We start from the raw sequence: 17321 nt of genomic DNA on the forward strand, positions 1-17321 counted from the left end.
AAAGGGATGTCCTGGTTTACAAAGCCTGATGTGACATTATGTATCTGAAAACATTGCCTTTCCATTTAACGCCCCCACCACCCCCATTCATTGTTAAAGTGCCCTTCGGCATATACCTCTCTCCACTGCACAGGCTCACGGGTTCGGCAAAGACCTAAACTGGAGGCTACCCTTCCAAAAAGTACACCAATAAACAAATAGGCAGATGCACAAAAGCTTCTCTGTAATGGCAGAAGCTGTACATCTTGGAGAGGTAATTGTGATTATAGAAATGGCCAGTAAAAAGTTCAAGAGATCTCCCGATTATAATTAAAAAGTATGGAAGACCAAAATGAGTCAGTCTGCTTGGTGACAAGCATGGCTACTATTTCTTGTAGATGGTTGAGAGGTATGTGCCTCAGAGACGAGAAAGATGGGAAAGACTTCTCCACCTTTCCACACAAGACAATATACAGCACTCTGGGTTGGAAGGGGCAGAGGGGTGATAGCCCTCTCCGCACTGCACTTAGGAAGGCTGAGCTTACCTTGTGATAATAAGATCAGCTTTCTAATCTTTTGCTAAATCGATCACAAAAGAAAGCAAGAATGATAGACAGAGAGAGAAAAAGAGAGAGAAAGAGAGAGAGAGAAAACAAATTCACATTCTAGACATCTGGTTAAAAAAAACAAACAATAAATAGGGATTTTAAATGTTCTGATCACAAAATCATTTTCTGTCATACGCAATCATCTCATATGCTGTCTTGATGATTTTCAGATCAGCTGCATGATCCAAAAATCATAAGCCAAATTAAGATAAACCAAATTCACAGCATCATCCATAAATGAGTTCTACACAGATGCATGCAGTGCAGATACGTGAGTGATAAACAGATGCTGTCCCCCGGGTCCCTGTACTGACACTACCGCTCCCCATTCCTCGGTGTCAGATGGCAGATGACTCCAAGTGCTGGCTGCTAAGAGGAGTGCAGGAAAGGCCTACTGTGAAGTCTTTACCTTGACATGTGGGTATGACACCATCAGAGTTATTACAAGAATGTGGAAAGAGTTAAACTATGTGCTACTACTCCTGAAAAAACAATTTGCCAGCCGTAAGCAACTCACAAAATCCTACCTCTCTGTGTATGATTTTTAACATCCTCCTCCCCTTAATTTCATAAGCACACAATCTGTGACGGCTGTAATCTAGAACTCTGTGTTGTGCTGCTTCTCACATCTGCAGTTACCACTTTGATTCACTGCTGAGAAAATGGCAGCCAGATACACAGCAGTCACATCAAGACACAGTGAACAAGAATAAATTAACATTGACAAAAGGACACACTGATCACTGAGATGCACTCATCTTTCCTAAAATGACTTGTGAAATTACACATCTTCACCGATATGTTACCAGGAAGAGATGTTTCTCTTCATTTCTCACTTACAGCTATAGAAATCTGTAATCTAATTAGATGATGTACCAGCCCTCAATATCTGTCAACCAAACGATGTGCAGAAATGTGCAGACCAGCTCTGGCACTCCGTTCAACAGTGTCCCTTTTCCGCTGTCAGCAGTACTGTTGGCCTCTGCTAATATAATTACATTGACTTTTATTCAATTAAGTGCCATCCCTCACTTAAAAAAAAAAAAGGCTACTTTATCAATTGATTCAGGTGTAATGCAATAATAAAGATGAACTCATGGCAGTGCATTAGCTCTGCTGTTCATAACTTCAGTACACGGGTTCATTCATGGTAGTCGATTTCCATTATGCAACCACAGTTCAACAGAATTGATTCTTTTATGTTCATTTCTTAATCTATTTCATTTTTGTTTAATAATCCTCCTACATACTATATGCAAAACACTTAGAGTACATATGGGAAGAATGGACTCTGGAAAGTCTGCTGGTTCACTCTCATGCCAGTGGGCTTGAAGATTTTCTCTTAAACGTGCACATTACTGGGTTGGAAAGAGGAAAAGCAAGAGCAGAAGGGAAAGCAGACTGAAATTCTGTGGAAAGTACTGACCCTGTCCCTTAAGAGGTTAGGTTTAGCCTCCACAGAATGCACAAAAGGCAGCCCTTGATTTTAACAAAGACCTATCACCAGACTGGTATCAGTCAGCCCAAACCATTAACTGTCATAAAATACTGTCCTCATGAGCAGATGCAAAGACCTAGGGTTAATAGCAATTTAAAAGTTTATTTGGATCAGCAAAACTAAAGAGATAAATGAAAGGGAAGATGGAAGAGACACAGGAAGAACTCACACCTGCTGACTATCAAATGTATAGAGAAGAGGGTCCTAGAACGGGAGGAAGATGAGACAGTGTGGGAAATAGGAGGACTGCTTAGTAGAGGAAGCAATATGCAGTTGTAGATAATCCATGGAAGAGGGAATTCATGAAGGAACCAATTTTGAGTTCTCCAGAGACAGAGACACTTTTGGAATATTTCATCTCCAAAAAGAGGGAAAAACAATCATTAATAAAAATCTAGATTCTATTAGATTTTTATTACGTATAGAATTATTATTTTACAAGAACATAAAGAGTATGAAAGCTTTTCTACTTGCTTTGATTAGGCAGGCAATACTGATATGCAGAGGCAAATTCCTCTAAAAGGAAAAAAAAAATGGGATGATGAGAGAAGTCCATAATTTAGTCCCAAGACAGTCACCTTTAAGAAGAATACAAACTAAATCTAACTCAAACTCCAGTGTCCTGCAGTAACATAGACTATTTTGCACAAGGGAGATATTTATGTTTATTTGCCTTCTGATATAATCAATAATATGCATGAATCTTAAACAAGCTTTTCCCAAAATACACAGGCAGAAGGGGAAACAATGATCCCAAGATAGGATGCATGTAACAGAACATTTAAGACAAGACAGTGGTAATATAGCAAAGGGTAATTCTGACCCTATTAATACCTCAGTGTGGTGCAAGGAAATGCTACATAACTAGGGCATGAAACAGTCCTACAAATTGGGCTATGCTTAGAATTACAAATGTTTCCTCTGAACCCCTGTACTCTTTCCTATTCCTGCCATATTGGGAGTTTACTAAAAGGCTTTTGAAGACCAAGATGACTCTTAAAAGCAAAAAGTAATCAAGCCTTGTACAAGGCAGGCCATGGAATCAAACTTATTCTCTGAAATAAGTTGCTGAGCTAAAGTACTCTAACTGGCTTAAGTGGACTACCAGTCTTTTTCCATTTCTTTAGTGAAAACTTTATGTCAATTATATCTCACTTTAAAAAAAAGAAGAAAACCATGGAACCACAGAAGACACCAAATTCATCAAACATAGTCAAGTATATTCAAGTGCTCTCTTGAGAAAGTATGTCCTATCTTACCTCATGTCTCTTTCCAAATGTGTTCATATGCTCACTTCAACTTAATGTTATGTTTAACCCTAAAAATTAAAATTAAAAATATTTAAAAGACAAAGTGTTTTGAGGTTTTAACTTTGGTTTTGAGATACAGGGAAGGAACATCTTTTTTAAAATGAAAAAATCTCATGCCCAAATTAGAGAATCCGAGTATAGCATTCAAAACTGAATAAGGAATCAAGCCATAGGTTACATGAGAAGTCCAATATCTATCCTCTAGTTCTTAAATCAGTTTTGAGTCATTCTGAACTTAGTGAAACAAAATACTTGATAATTAATTATAATGCCACAGGTGAAATGGAATTGAAGCTCTGTCTTGGATTACATTTTGCCTTTATTTTCTTGGTCACCTCTGCCACTCAATACATGCATACACATGCTCTTCTCAAACTGTATTGTCCAGAATGACAACAGTGATGTATACACAGCAGATATTACACACGTATGTATTATATATGTTTGTGTGCATATACACACATACATGATGTGTCAACATGTATATATGCATACAGGTATATGTATATGGGGATAGAAAGATAAATTTCTATCCAGTCTGGAAAAATCTAGCTGTCATATCTGAGTGTATTGTAGGATAATCAGTCAACAATATTCCTGAAGAGAAATGTCAATCTGCTATCCAAGTCCACAGAAATGAAACATTAAAACCCCTGTCCCTCATTAATTCTCTTATCTTGATTGTTATGACATTATTTGTTGTACTTAACCCTCAAAATTTTTGTATTAGTGGTAGGATGTTTAAAACCCTATGAATAAAATGACATTTTTGCTAATATACATTTCTGTAAAACTTGTCAATAGGGCTATCACTTAAAGATTGTCTATAAAAGATGTGAAAACAATGACTAGCTCAGGAAAAATTTTCAGGGTAAAATTCTAGTGAACAATGCTAAAAAAAAAAAAAACCCCAAATAAGGAAGTACATACTAAATGTAAGAAATAAAAGCTAAGCAACTTCTTGCAAATTAAAAGTATGAAATTCAGTCTCTTCAATTCCTTTCAATATAAAACAAATCACCCATACTGGTCACGCAGACAGTTCCCTATTCAAATTATTCACTTGAAGATAAGCTCCCACCAAACTCTTTAGGGGTTTAGCTAATTTACTGCACAGATACAGCACATCCGTTGTAATAACAGGTAGGATGTATTGGGGTCGACCATTTATCAGAATTAGACTTCTTTTCTCAATACACAGTGAATTATGCTGCTTACATGACTCCCCTCTCTCAAAGCCTGCCATCCCCTTACGCCCCTAATGTGGCAGGCAAACAAAATTGACAGTCTCATCTTGTCAACAAGGGGCGATTCTCCTGAGAAGCCACTTAACTTTGCTGAAGCAGCAATGTATTAATGTGCATGTCCTAGGAATGTTAATCATCTTCAAGCCTCCGACCTAACTTTGACGTGAACGAAATCACCAAATTTGTTTACTAAATGAATCGTAATATGCTAATAAGAAAGGATGACATATATGGAAAAGCCAAACAGATGGTTTGTTTACTCCACTTTGCAACTTTATAAATGTTGTAACTCTGAAGACGTTAGTGAGAATTATTGGTTCGTTGGCAGAAGCAAACATATCTTTTGCATACTAAATCTGGCACCACAGTTAGAAAACAATTTGTCATTGCTGTGGAATGCATAAAAAATGTTAATATAGTAATGGCATTTGTGAAGGCAGATTGGTAGACGGAAAGTGTGAATGCTGAATGCTCAGGTTAAGTGTAAAATTGATGTCCAACAGCCCTGTTCCCTAACCATTTCACTCTGAGTTGTATCTGACACATCAAGGCTTCTCAAGGGTGCCGATTATTCCACGGGTACCTGTTGCACTGTAATGTGAGGTGAGTGTTACACTGTGATTATGTTTTTTCAGTGTTTGGAAATTTTCTCAGTCAGGCAGCTCAGATGGTGCTCAGTTTACTACTATTGCTGGGTAAGAAAAAGCCAAGCCATGAACCCTGGCATCTTTTAAGGATTTAATCAATCTGAGCTCTAATTTTGGGTTTTATATTGACCCTGGATGGACTAACCCTCAAGTCTTCAATCCCACGTTTTATAGTCTGACGTATATAGTTTAAAAGGCATATTTCCAAAATAACAGGAATGCTCTTGATAGTAAAATTTTTCTGCCATTTTAAAAGCTTTCTTTTTGAATGTGTGTAACACTGAATATCAATTTCTGAGATCTTTTTCAAAGGAAGTACTTCCTTTGACTACATATTCAAAATGTTTTACATCACTAAAATGGTTAATTTATGATTTTTTAAAAAGGTAACATTAGGTATGGAAGAGATCCTCAAAGAAAGGAAAAAATTTTGTAGACAATATTATTATTTAGCTGTGGCCTTATCTAGAATTCCATGTTGAAAATAAAACTACTTAAGATACATGAACTTTAAAACCTAATTTATGTGTTTGATTAAATGATGTCAAAACTACCAGCTTAATGAAACTTCAGTTAACTAATCAGCAATGTACATATGCTACTACCCATTTCAAGTTTTAGAAACATTCAGATGATGTTTTGTGAAATTCTTTTTACTTTTATTCACACAAGCATAGGCAAAGAAGCAGAACTCTGTATTAGAGAGGTGCTTATTTCCCCCTGATATTCTGAACCACTCCCCCCAATTTCTCTCAGTCCTACATACACATATCGAGATGCCAGTGATCTTGTGGGATTTCTGGTGTTCCACCAGATAGCGCTGAAGTTTTTAACTGTCTGCAAAAGAGAAATAAGAGTGCAAAGTGATCTAAAGAAACCACTAAGCTCATCTGCTGTCCAAAGCTCACTCTGGACCAAGAAACATTAGTGGCTATCCCAGCCTGGCAGTTGTATTTCATTTGAAACATCTCCTCATTCCTGACCAACAAAGAAAATTTCAATACAGTACTTTTACTGGTTTAACAACAGTGAGCTCCTGGGATTGTCAAAGTGCTAAGCCTTTTCCAAGGAGAGAAGAAATCAGCAGCTCAAATGTAATTAACCTTCTATTCTCAATGAAAACTGCCATGCACAGGAGCTCTGTAGTCTATTAGCGAAGTTATAATGGCCAACAGGCAGAAGCAAAATTGGTCAAAAAGTTGGCTGTGGCTGTCATAGTTTTGGAATTATGATTAATGGCACTAATAATGTGGATGATTACTGATATGTGTATCTCCAGCAGTTTATCATATTGCTCTGACTGCCTACGTCCACAATAAACAAGATGCTATCATTTACCTCTTTATTGAAGGCAATCCTTCTCTTGAAGGAGCATATTCTAATTACTTCGTAATGTTTTATGTCTTAAACATTTTGCAGCTCTGGACCTTGCCAACTGTTTTGTGTCTACCATTGATTAATTACAGAATGTTTAATCAAAATTTAGAACCTAATGTAGTCATTTATGAGCACGCTGCAGTGCCAAAGTAGTTAGGCTTTGCTCCCAAGTTTGGAGAGTGTTGGGTTCAAAATCAAATCCCAGCCAAGCATGAGGATCCAAGAATTCCACCTTGGGTGCTCTGAGGTTGCCAATTCTATCTCTGCTGATGAAGGAAGGTAATCTAACTACAGGGTAAACAGCATCTTTACCTACCCTTTCCCCACTGGCTCTCCTGTTTCCTCTTTCCCCAATTCCCTAATCAACAGAAGAGCACTGCTGTTGGCTGCTTCTGAGAACAAGATCCTCATGAATACCCATCACGAGAACATAGTTTTGAAGTGGTTAAACAAGTGAAAAATAATTTGCTGGGACAAATACATGAGTTTTTTTTTTTAATGTGGATTTTTTATGGTACTGTCATACAACCATTCACCGTTGAAGTTAAGTGTTTTTTTAATACCATTACTGAACTGCTGAAATGGATGCTAATATAGCTTGGAGTGCTAATGTCAAGCCCTGGTAATAAAAAAGACAGACTGCTGAATGAAATAATTTCAAGTAAAAAATAGAACAAAAGTGCTCTCTCTCTTGCTCTCCACTTTTATTGAATTGGGACTGACTGAACCAATTGCTTTAGAAGTCTGTAAAACACAATTACTAGAGAGTGAACTGACCCCCCAGTGCCCCCAAGGTGACACAGTGGACTCAGAAGGCAGCAGAGCTGGAGTGGCTCACTCAGCTGGCCATCACACCCAGGAGGCTTCCTTCTGAAGGTCTGTTGTTCTCATTGCCCAAATCTGTCACCTTTTACTTACAAATTCTTGTTATTTCTCATCAGTGTGATAAAGTCACTTCACACATTACTTTCCAAGATGAAGCTGTCTGTTCTGGCAATTAAGGATTTTGGTATTCTTATTTATGCTCCTGTTTATGTATAGACACACATATACATTATATGGGTGCATTTAGATTAGAACGTTAGCATAATTTTTCAGTAGCTAATAATTCAATTTGAGATATACAATAGCAAAATTGAGGCATCTCTTATATATGTGCAGTAAGAAACACCTGGCTTTTTCTTTTTCTTTCTTAAGGGAAAGACAAAATAATTAGAGGAAGCAAGAAAAAGAATTAAACTAGAAGTGGGTAACATTTTTCCCCCTAGTTAATAAAAGAAGTAATAAACTCCATAAAGTACTAGAGTTAAGATCACTAACACTTCAGGCATAACAGCTTTTTGCCAGGAATTTACAACTCCTGTTTTAATTCAGGCAGTTTGCATTAGGACATAAAATCTAGGTATTTTTTAAAAGTGTAGTTTCATGTTAAACAACTGAAGAAAACCTGTCCTTTCCTAAAAAGTATCCTTTCTTCCTCTGTCTCAGCCTGCTTCTCTTTCACACATGCATACACACACTCACACACACACCTTGACACTCAGGAATCAAAATGACCAAATCCCTTTTTTATGACATTGTCATTTTTTGGCAAGTGTAAACTCCTTTCATATTCTGCCACATTCATTTACTTGAAGCTTGTAGGAGTCTTATAGCAAAAATATGAAGTTATTCCTGAGAAGGCTTTTAAAAGAAGAAATGCTTTCTAGCCCAACTTTCACTATGAAATTTCAACAGAGAAAGAAAAGTCTCCCTCCTCTTAGCACAAGTGATCACTTAGAGCAAGAGAGTGCTGGTAAAACACTCATACCAGGGAGAGAACTGACAACCAGGACAGACAGAATCAAGTAACCATATATATGTGTGCAGTCTTACAACCCATTTCCTGGTGGGAAATGGTCTGTTGTTTTTTTTTTAAAGAAAAGATTATCTACAATAATGAGTATCTCGCATGAATAATTTTGTATGAGAAAGACTCACACCAATGAAGCCCATCAGAGGGGCAAATCAACGGTGGTGGACCAAGGAAGGTGGAAATCAAGGAGATGACACATTCAAAGTGCTGCCATCAAGAAAAATTGTACCTGTGCATTCTGCTCTGTTATTTCTCCCTGAGTTTTCAAGATAGTGCTGGCAATAGTGCAGCTTTTGAGGGAAGGTAAGAATAAGGGGGTTTGTGCAATGGAAGTTATGTAGCCAGGAGAGATTTAATGTAACTCCCCTCAGTAGAAATCTGTACAAATCTCTGTATCAGGAAAAGGAAGTCATTCGTCCACCATTAAGCTTTGTTGTCTATTTGGCACTCAGTTTGGAAGATGGTGGAAGTGACTGGTGCAGTTCTTGGAGTGGAGGAGTGAAAGGTCAGAAGAGGCTTAAACGAGCTTGTCTTACATCCAGCTGGGCCAGCAGGAGATCATTAGAAAGATCCGAGGCTCACTCCAGGCCTGTCAGAGCCTCTCCCCATGCTGCAAGGAGACCGTCTTGCTCATTGCTCTTCTCCCAGTATATAAAAGGACCCCAGAGACAGGGATGACATCGAAGTTTATCTTACTACCAACGTTTCGCTTGAGGAGGGCACAACTAGCAATTACTCAGAAGAGGGATGTATTCTATTTGTTTGCCTTTGATGGGAAGTACTGGAGATAAGTACAAAAGACCTATTGATCTGCTGGCTCTATTGTGAAACCAAATCAGAGTAAGAGGGAAAAATCTCCTTAATGTTTAAAAGTCAGAGGACCCATACAACTTCACATTATAAAAGGATTTTAGGGAAGGAAAGCTGCAGTTTGACTGGCAAAAATACAGGAAATGAAATGGCTGATGCCTTAAAACATTCTCTTGTACTTGGAGAGATTAACACACTGTATTTGACAGCTAATTATGTTAGGGCAAATATACTAATAGTTATCTTGAATTGGTGCTAAGCGGCTCATTACTTAGATGTATTGCCTAGTGAAATCATGTACATTTACTGAAAATCTCTCTTTAGAAAAGTTCTCTAAGTTTCCAAACATAGAGAATGGTGGAAAAAATGGATGTTGCTGCTGAGCAGGTGATGATAACAGGAGGCAGGTAGCATGTTTTCACATCTTCACCTCTGTTGTTAATGTATGCAGCGACTCATCAGAGGTATGCTCATGTTAATTTATTCCTGCACACCTGTACAGGGCTGGAAGTCAGGTAATCAGATAAGCAAAAACTATACATCTCTGCTTTTTAGCTACAGTTACCCAGAGGCCTATATAGGAACAAATTTAGTTCTGGAGACATCAGCAGGTTTTAACAAACCAAATACAGATGTCTTACTCCATATAAATCAAGAAGTTTACATGTTTAAATCTGGACTGATTTAACTAGCAACCAAAGAGAAGGTTCACACTTAGCATCAATGGTTGCCTCACATTTATTTACAAATCACCCTAAGCAAATATTGTTTCTAAATTTATTCATGGGGCTGAACCACCTGCAACCTTGAAGATCAAACATATATGCTTACATTTCTGATAAAATTTGAGACAAACCTTGGCAGTTTAGAGGCCACTATTTGCAGAGGAAGAGAGTCCCGAAGACAGTGAAACTCATGTAAGATACAGAATGGATGACTCTTTCTTTCTATGCAGATTATGTAGTTTTTATGAACAAAGTCTTCATTTTAGCTGAGGGAGTTTTAAAACTGCCCACCACAAAACAAATATAAATAGCCTTTAACATATTAGCAAATGTTAAGAAGGAATTTTAAGGAAGAGGACAGAAGGGTATTTTTGTGTTTTTTTTCTGAATAAAAACCAAATGTAATTTATAAATGGGCTTCCCTCACATACAGGTGACCACTCAGACCTGCTGGCGTTCAAAATTCAAGACAGATGATGAGAAATGACCAAAGGGAAATGAGGCCAGGTTAATTCTGACTATGACACTGTCTTCAGGAAAATTTCCTTTATGAAGACTATAGATTCTAGACCAGCTGTGACTTCTTCTTCCCAGGGGGTATTTTGTATGTATGCTTCAAAACGGAGTCATCTTCCTGATTCCTGAGAGTATTATAGAAGCAGAAAAATCAAAGGATAAACAAGGAAGGGAAGGTATTTAGAGACTGTCAGGTCTAACCCTACACACATTATCAGTATACACTGAAACATGTTAGCAGTCACCTTATAGTGTCATAGTTCTTTATAGAGAAAGTAATTTATATTTTGCTTCCATAACCCAGAATAAAAAGTTAAGTTACCTAGTGACTACATGAATTGGACTCTGCATACATTAGCTTGTTCTTTGTCATTAGTGTGGAATTGTCTCTTTGCTTTTACATTTATTAAACTCATACTTTTTCACAACTGGATAGAAAAGGACTTTGAACACTGGGATTAAGATAATCTTCAGCCTCTCTTCTCCGTTTCTGTGACTTTAGACAAAGAATATTCTTGCTTTTCAAAAAGGCTTCCACTGGATCTTATAAAACCGAGAAAGACCATAAGCAAAGACCTAGAAATCTCTGCTAACTAACTACCTAATCTAAAACACAGTATTCAACATCTTCCTACTTCCATCTTACTGATATGCCTACCTGGAGACCAAGAATGCAATTCCCTCATGTACAACCATTTTGGAAAAGGCTCAAGGAGACAACATGTGGATCACTCCTGTACGGTGTTCTAAGCCCAAATACAAGAGGGTTGCTTTTATAAACAGAAGGAAGAGGGTTGGTTATTCTGTTAGTTTTATCAAAGGCATCCTATAAACCCTGTAGCCTTGCACACTTCAGCCCCCACTCAAAATTCCCTCTAATGCTTTATTTGCACAAGGAGACACAGTGGAGTCAAGGATGGATGAATTAAGACTCGGAAGAGGAAAGAAATGGGCTCAGGCCAGAAGAATTAAAGGCAAAGGAGGGTTTCTGTTTGGGAAGAATTGAAGAGGAAAAAAGCAGGGATACAAAATTCCTGGAGTTCCCATGACTAATACAGTAAAAGTGAAGACAAAGGGGAAGGTAAGTCTAAAGGATAGATAAAAAATGTGATCCAAGAAGCTTTGTGAATAAGGAGATTAATTTACAGGTTGGTATTAATTGATGAAACGACACTAAAAGGCTAAAACAGGGGTACAATTATGTGTGAGTCCAGTCTGCTGAGATGCAGGAAAAGGATGCTACCCCAGTGGCATCAATGTTTCTAGTTATTTGGTGGCAGCTACACTCCCATCATTTATTACTTCAAGGCATAGACTCAACAAGGATGAACACTTTTCTTCCTAAGAAAAAAATGTTAAAATTAACATGTATCCAAGTTCTTACTAAGTTTTTAACCTAGGATCAAACGATTTGTGTATTCCTGAAAAGCAGAATTTCAAGTCAGAATCAAAAACCTTTCTTTGTACAGTACTGCTTCTCAATTTGCTTTTCTTCATTTATCATGCTTGACAAAACTCCAGAATTAAGAAGATTAGGAGTGATGTGGTATTTCACCCCGAAGAAATATATCACCTGCCTCCTGGGGTCTGCAACCTCCCCTGTGACTGAACACACATGGGAGAGTATCTGTATTATTCTTGCCCCTGGAAAATTCTACTTATCCTAGGTACTGGTCTAAATTTCCATATTGGTGGCTGCTCATCCACCAAGCTCCCAATCTTTAGAATAAAAATAGAGGTAGAAATATTCTCCTGCTATCAATAAACATTTTTGCGCAGCCAAGCCACTTTTCACCGCTCTCTCTGTATGAACACAAGCACTGTGTTTTCTAGCAGTGTGACAGAGCTTTCTGGTCCCAGAGCCATTTATTCTGGTGTTATGACTTGCAATATTTTCAGTAAACCAGCTAAAACTATGATAGGAATTCATGCAAATAAGCTTAAATTTTGGCTTGTCTTCAAACACTCCATTTCCATAAATATTTTATGCAGGTTTTCATGAGTCTTTCATTTTTGTTAAAAAAAAAATCCAGTGCATTAACCTCATTATCACAAGTGCACTATTTCAAATTTAAAAGAATGAATATAACTCACAAACTTGGTGGGAAGAGGTGGGACAGGGTATTATTATTATTTTATTATTCAAAATATAGCAATCTTATCTGTTGTGTTTTGGGACTGTCAGTGATAACAGACAGGAACTGAAAAGAACTTTGTGACCAGAAAGCATTTTGATAGAACACGGCAAATGGGAGAGAGGGGAGGGGAGGGGAAATCTTTAAGAATATAGATTTCTCTTCGAAGCATGTTTTGAGTTGTAAAAAGAAAACCACCTATTTTTTCTCAGAAATTGGGTTTCTTGTGTTTCAGTACAGTGAAAATTTTCTTGTAACTTTTAGAAAAGATCAACTTTTAAAATATGAAGACAAAACAATATTTTAGGGGTAGGCCACTACTCTTCAGTGGTACTTTCACTATAGATTAGTTTGTCAAAGAACTCTACCCACTGACAAGTGCTAGAATTTGGGTGGTGGCTATTTGGAAACCTAGTTAATTTTGTTTCTTCTATATACAGTGACATTTACCATGTAGTAAAACTTTCTCTTAAAATATTTTTTAAAGACAACATAAAACCTAAAAACCACATCCAACATAATAGAAAGAATTAACTGGTGCATGACTCTAGTTGGGCTGGTGTATTATGTAAATGATCTGCTCACAAACTTATCTCCTCCAGTGGAGAATCACTGTGTTACTCCACCAGTGACCACCTTGACACATTCCATTTTTATTATGTTTTCCTTAGGATTGAAAAAAGAACATTGTAGGTTTAGGACCAGCTGCTTCTGTTTAAGGCCAACTGTTTCAGAGCTACATAGCTAAGATGTGATGTCATCTGATGGCTGGACATAATATATTCTAACTGATCCTAAAAGTATATGCATACCTCCCCTTCTGTGCATAATTCCCATGATAAATTATATTTTAGAGATGTGCTCAAAGACATTGTGAAGTTAAAATAAAGAAACCGAAACCTACACTGCCATACATTTCTCCACATTAACAATTACTTTGGCCCCGTTTTTCTTCTGACACTTTCATGACTCTTAAAAGAATTCAAGGACACACTAAATATTCATGTAAGAATAACATTTCTGGTTATACCTACGGAGATGCAGGCTGTCTCGATGTCCTGGACCTATGGTTCTTTCCATCCGTAAATTTCTGTTTCTATATTGGATAAATATGTGTGTATGAAGATAATATATTGATTTAATTAAAAAGCCACAAGGCAAAGCAGAAATATATATATAACAGAAGCTGCGGCTTCTAAGTGAAGGTTCATAGGGAAGCAGGGAACTGTGTAAATAGGTAACTAATTCAAACCTAGATGCATGGAAAAACATACACACACACATATACACAGAGCACAGAGAGATATGGCGTGCATTACGGGTAAGATGGCGTATGATTCTGCATGCTTAATCATAACAAGCACCAACTGCAACAATCCTTCATGAGCATGGCAGCTTGGTTATCTCACGATCATTGGGGACAATCTTTACAGTGCATCCAACACATCTAAGCTGGACTTTTAATGTTAAGTCCAACATGACTGGCACCCTCCACCCCCAGCAGGAGCAGCCAATGGAGATTTACTGACCTGTCTCTGCTTCGGCGAGAGGGGAAGGCGGCATTGCAGCCAGCCACCGTGCAGACATGCATCTCTTTTAAGTGAACGTTCCTGTAGTGAAGCTTCACGCTGTAGGAGCTTTTGAAACTCTTTTTGCACACATAACAGATTTTGGGGTCTGGGCTAGAACACAGGTCACCTTCTGGGGAGAACTTCTGAGGGCTGCCATAATTCAGAGACGATGTAAAACTTTCATGCAGGGCTGCCATGCTGGCCCCCCCACCATTGTACAGTCCATACTGGCTCATGTAAAACATGTCGTAAGTGGGATCTGCAAATTCCTCCTTCACCTTGATGACGTCCTGGTGAGAGGGCTCACTGTGGTTCTCATCAGGCCTCTCGCTGTTCATCAGAACCTTTTCACTCACTTCACTGTGAATGTGCTCATCCCCTTCCATGGATTCCTCACCTAGTTTGGGTTCTGAAGACTCAGATTCGTTCTCATAGTCCCGCTCGGGTTCTTGGTCCTCAGAAGTCATGCTGTCAGCCCTTCTTATCTCAGTCCTTGAAATGCACCGGGTCCTGCTATGCTTAGAAAAGTCCTTCACAGACATGCCTGGACTCATCTCCTCTGGGGAATGGCAATGACTGTCACGGCTCATGTCGTTGACCACAGCTCCCCCATCGTTGGGGTCATCATCTTCATCGTCAAACTCGTCAGCGGTATCGATGATTTCCTTCTCAATCTTCACGGGCATGCTGGACTTCCTGGGCTTCTTCTTGGGTGCCAGGTCTACACTGGGCTCGTGAGTGGCCATCATCACCACTGGTGCTGCTGGCTCAGAGGGTGGGGGCAGGTGCTGCTCCATGGCGCCACTGCCTGGAATGATGGGGCTGGTCGGGAGGGAGGTTGGAGGACTTACCATTTCCCCGGGAGTGAGTAAGCTTCTATAAAATGGAGGGACTGGCTGGACAGTCTTTAGCCCAGAAAACACCAGCTGGCTAGGGAGAGGACTCTGTAAGACAGGGTCTAGGGGGGGAGTGGTAAAACCCATTGGGGGCCGGCCAGGGCTTGTGAGAGTGAGACCTGACTTTGCACTAGCAATGACTGGGGTAGCAGCTCCTGATGTGGCCCGAATTAAATCCTTGTCTCGGTTATTCCTTAGCATAGGCATGTGAAGGCGAGGGTTAGGGTTTGCACTGTGGCGGTTTCGGCTTCGGAGCGAGCTAAAGACCATGTTGCAACCTTCGATGGTGCACCGATGCTTGATCTTCAGGTGGACAGCATTGTAGTGAATTTTGAGAGTACCTTTGTCATAGAAGGTCTTCCCGCATGCATTACAGAACACTCTTCCTTTCCTAGAGGCTGACCCCATTCTTCTCATCCGGTGAATCCGGAATGAGCTTTTTGGGTGTTCGGTTTTGGTCAAATCACTGACTGGGGCAGAATTCTGAATGGGGGACATGCAAGCTGGCTCGGTTTTGGGCTCCACATTAGTGATGCTGGTCAGAGCATTTCTGTTGGGCGTCTGATCGTTCTTGTAAGGTGTGGGAGATACTTCAGATTCGCTGCTTTCATTATATTCATTCTGGGTTGAAAGGCTTGGTTCCCGTAGCCTCAGTCCAGGTTGTTCCAACAATAGCCCGTTCGGAGGCAATCCTAGCAGTGGGGCTGAGACCGGGTTTATGTACTGGAATGGAAGCAGAAATGCAAGGCTGTTGGGGATGTTTTCGAAGTGATGAATGCTAGAAGGGTTGCTGTTCTCTAGGTGAGCAAGGAGGCTGGGACTCCTGGTGCGGTTATTGCTCTCAATGAAAGTCCTTATGTCTGAGTCTGTCTTTGAAGATGGTACAGCTACAGCCTGTCCTTCTTTCTCCTGAATTGCCATCAGCTCCACAATGGATTTGGTTTCTCCAAACCGTAGAAATTGCTGAAGGGTGATGATTTCCTCTTCTCGCGACATGATGGCCCAGCGGTCCAGCACCTTGCCGGCAGCATCCTAGAGGCCATATCAAAGAAACAACAAAGACAAACACAAAAACTTATTGATTGTGCATAATCATTCAACACAACTGAAGGTGCTCTGTCTGCTCATGAAACACCTAGCGTGAGAACAGAGAACATGCAAACACTGTTAATAAAAGTCGACCCACAAAGCAAACTTTTCTGCCATGCAAATGGAGTAATTAGAGTCACAGTTAGAGAAACAGATTGAGTTTAATAACGTCAAAGCAAACAAAATGTAGACCACTGGGGCTCTGTGATCTAAAATACCTTCACTACTGCTATTTTAACAACAATGGTCTATATACTAAGCAACTATTTAGCATATATTAGTACCAGACGTGAGCTCTTGCTGTGCAACCCAGTACAAATGCAAAAAATGGTACCTTAATCCATATTAAATAGTGACAACCACAGGAAAGAATTAAGTACATTTTGTGAAATCTATTTCCTCAACACAAGCAGATGTGACACTGGATTCAATGATGAAAATGCCTTTAAACAGGAGCTATTATGTGAATTTCTGAATCAAAAAGATGAAAAAAGTAGCACTGCCTTCTATGACCCATTACTAAGCTGTATTTTCTTTCTTTTTTTAATGGCTATATTTCTGTGTCATTTAGTAGTAGACAATTTCATACAACAGAGTGAGGAAAAAATAGTAATTGTACTTTTCCTGTAAACTGATTGTAATCCTATGATTCAAATTTTAAATTAAAGTATTTGACTTTTTATTATCTTGTTATAAATGACAGTCACAGATATTTAGAAAGTAAACATGTGATGAATTTAGATAGAATAAATGTGTAAAAATGTTGTCTCTTAACATCCTCCTCTGATAGCAAAGGGAATCCACAGAGAATCCACACCAGTAATCACCAGACTATGTGTTGTTAAATATACATTAAAAAGCATTTCACACTTTCATTTTTGCTAGTGACTATGAGATTTGCCTGGAGGTAGGACTTAAAAATCCTGCAATGTAATGTCAGGCAATCCATTTCTGCATGGATTGAGCGCAATCTATTCAAACACTTGAATAATAACTCCATCATTACCTAGCGCACAGCTTCTTCCTACCGAGACAATACTTTAGCAAACCTCTGTGAA

General features: G+C 38.8%; 1 protein-coding gene across 18 annotated transcripts in view; it reads right to left on the reverse strand.

Moving 5' to 3' along the window:
- The window catches only part of BNC2 (basonuclin zinc finger protein 2), a 442599-nt gene that overhangs the window by 13736 nt on the left and 411542 nt on the right, over nt 1–17321 (reverse strand). For 14 of the 18 annotated variants that reach the window (XM_036888211.2, XM_036888208.2, XM_036888195.2 and 11 more), the window contains 2 exons: nt 14237–16206; nt 13738–13803 (listed from right to left, as the gene is read on the reverse strand). In XM_036888211.2, coding sequence (XP_036744106.1) covers nt 13738–13803; nt 14237–16206 — 2036 coding nt within the window. The remainder of the gene's footprint in view (nt 1–13737; nt 13804–14236; nt 16207–17321) is intronic. The other 4 variants (XM_036888199.2, XM_036888189.2, XM_036888180.2 and 1 more) reach the window with 2 other exon arrangements.

The sequence above is a fragment of the Manis pentadactyla genome, chromosome 3 (genome assembly GCF_030020395.1).
Source record: "Manis pentadactyla isolate mManPen7 chromosome 3, mManPen7.hap1, whole genome shotgun sequence".
In the NCBI taxonomy this organism is placed as follows: domain Eukaryota; kingdom Metazoa; phylum Chordata; class Mammalia; order Pholidota; family Manidae; genus Manis; species Manis pentadactyla.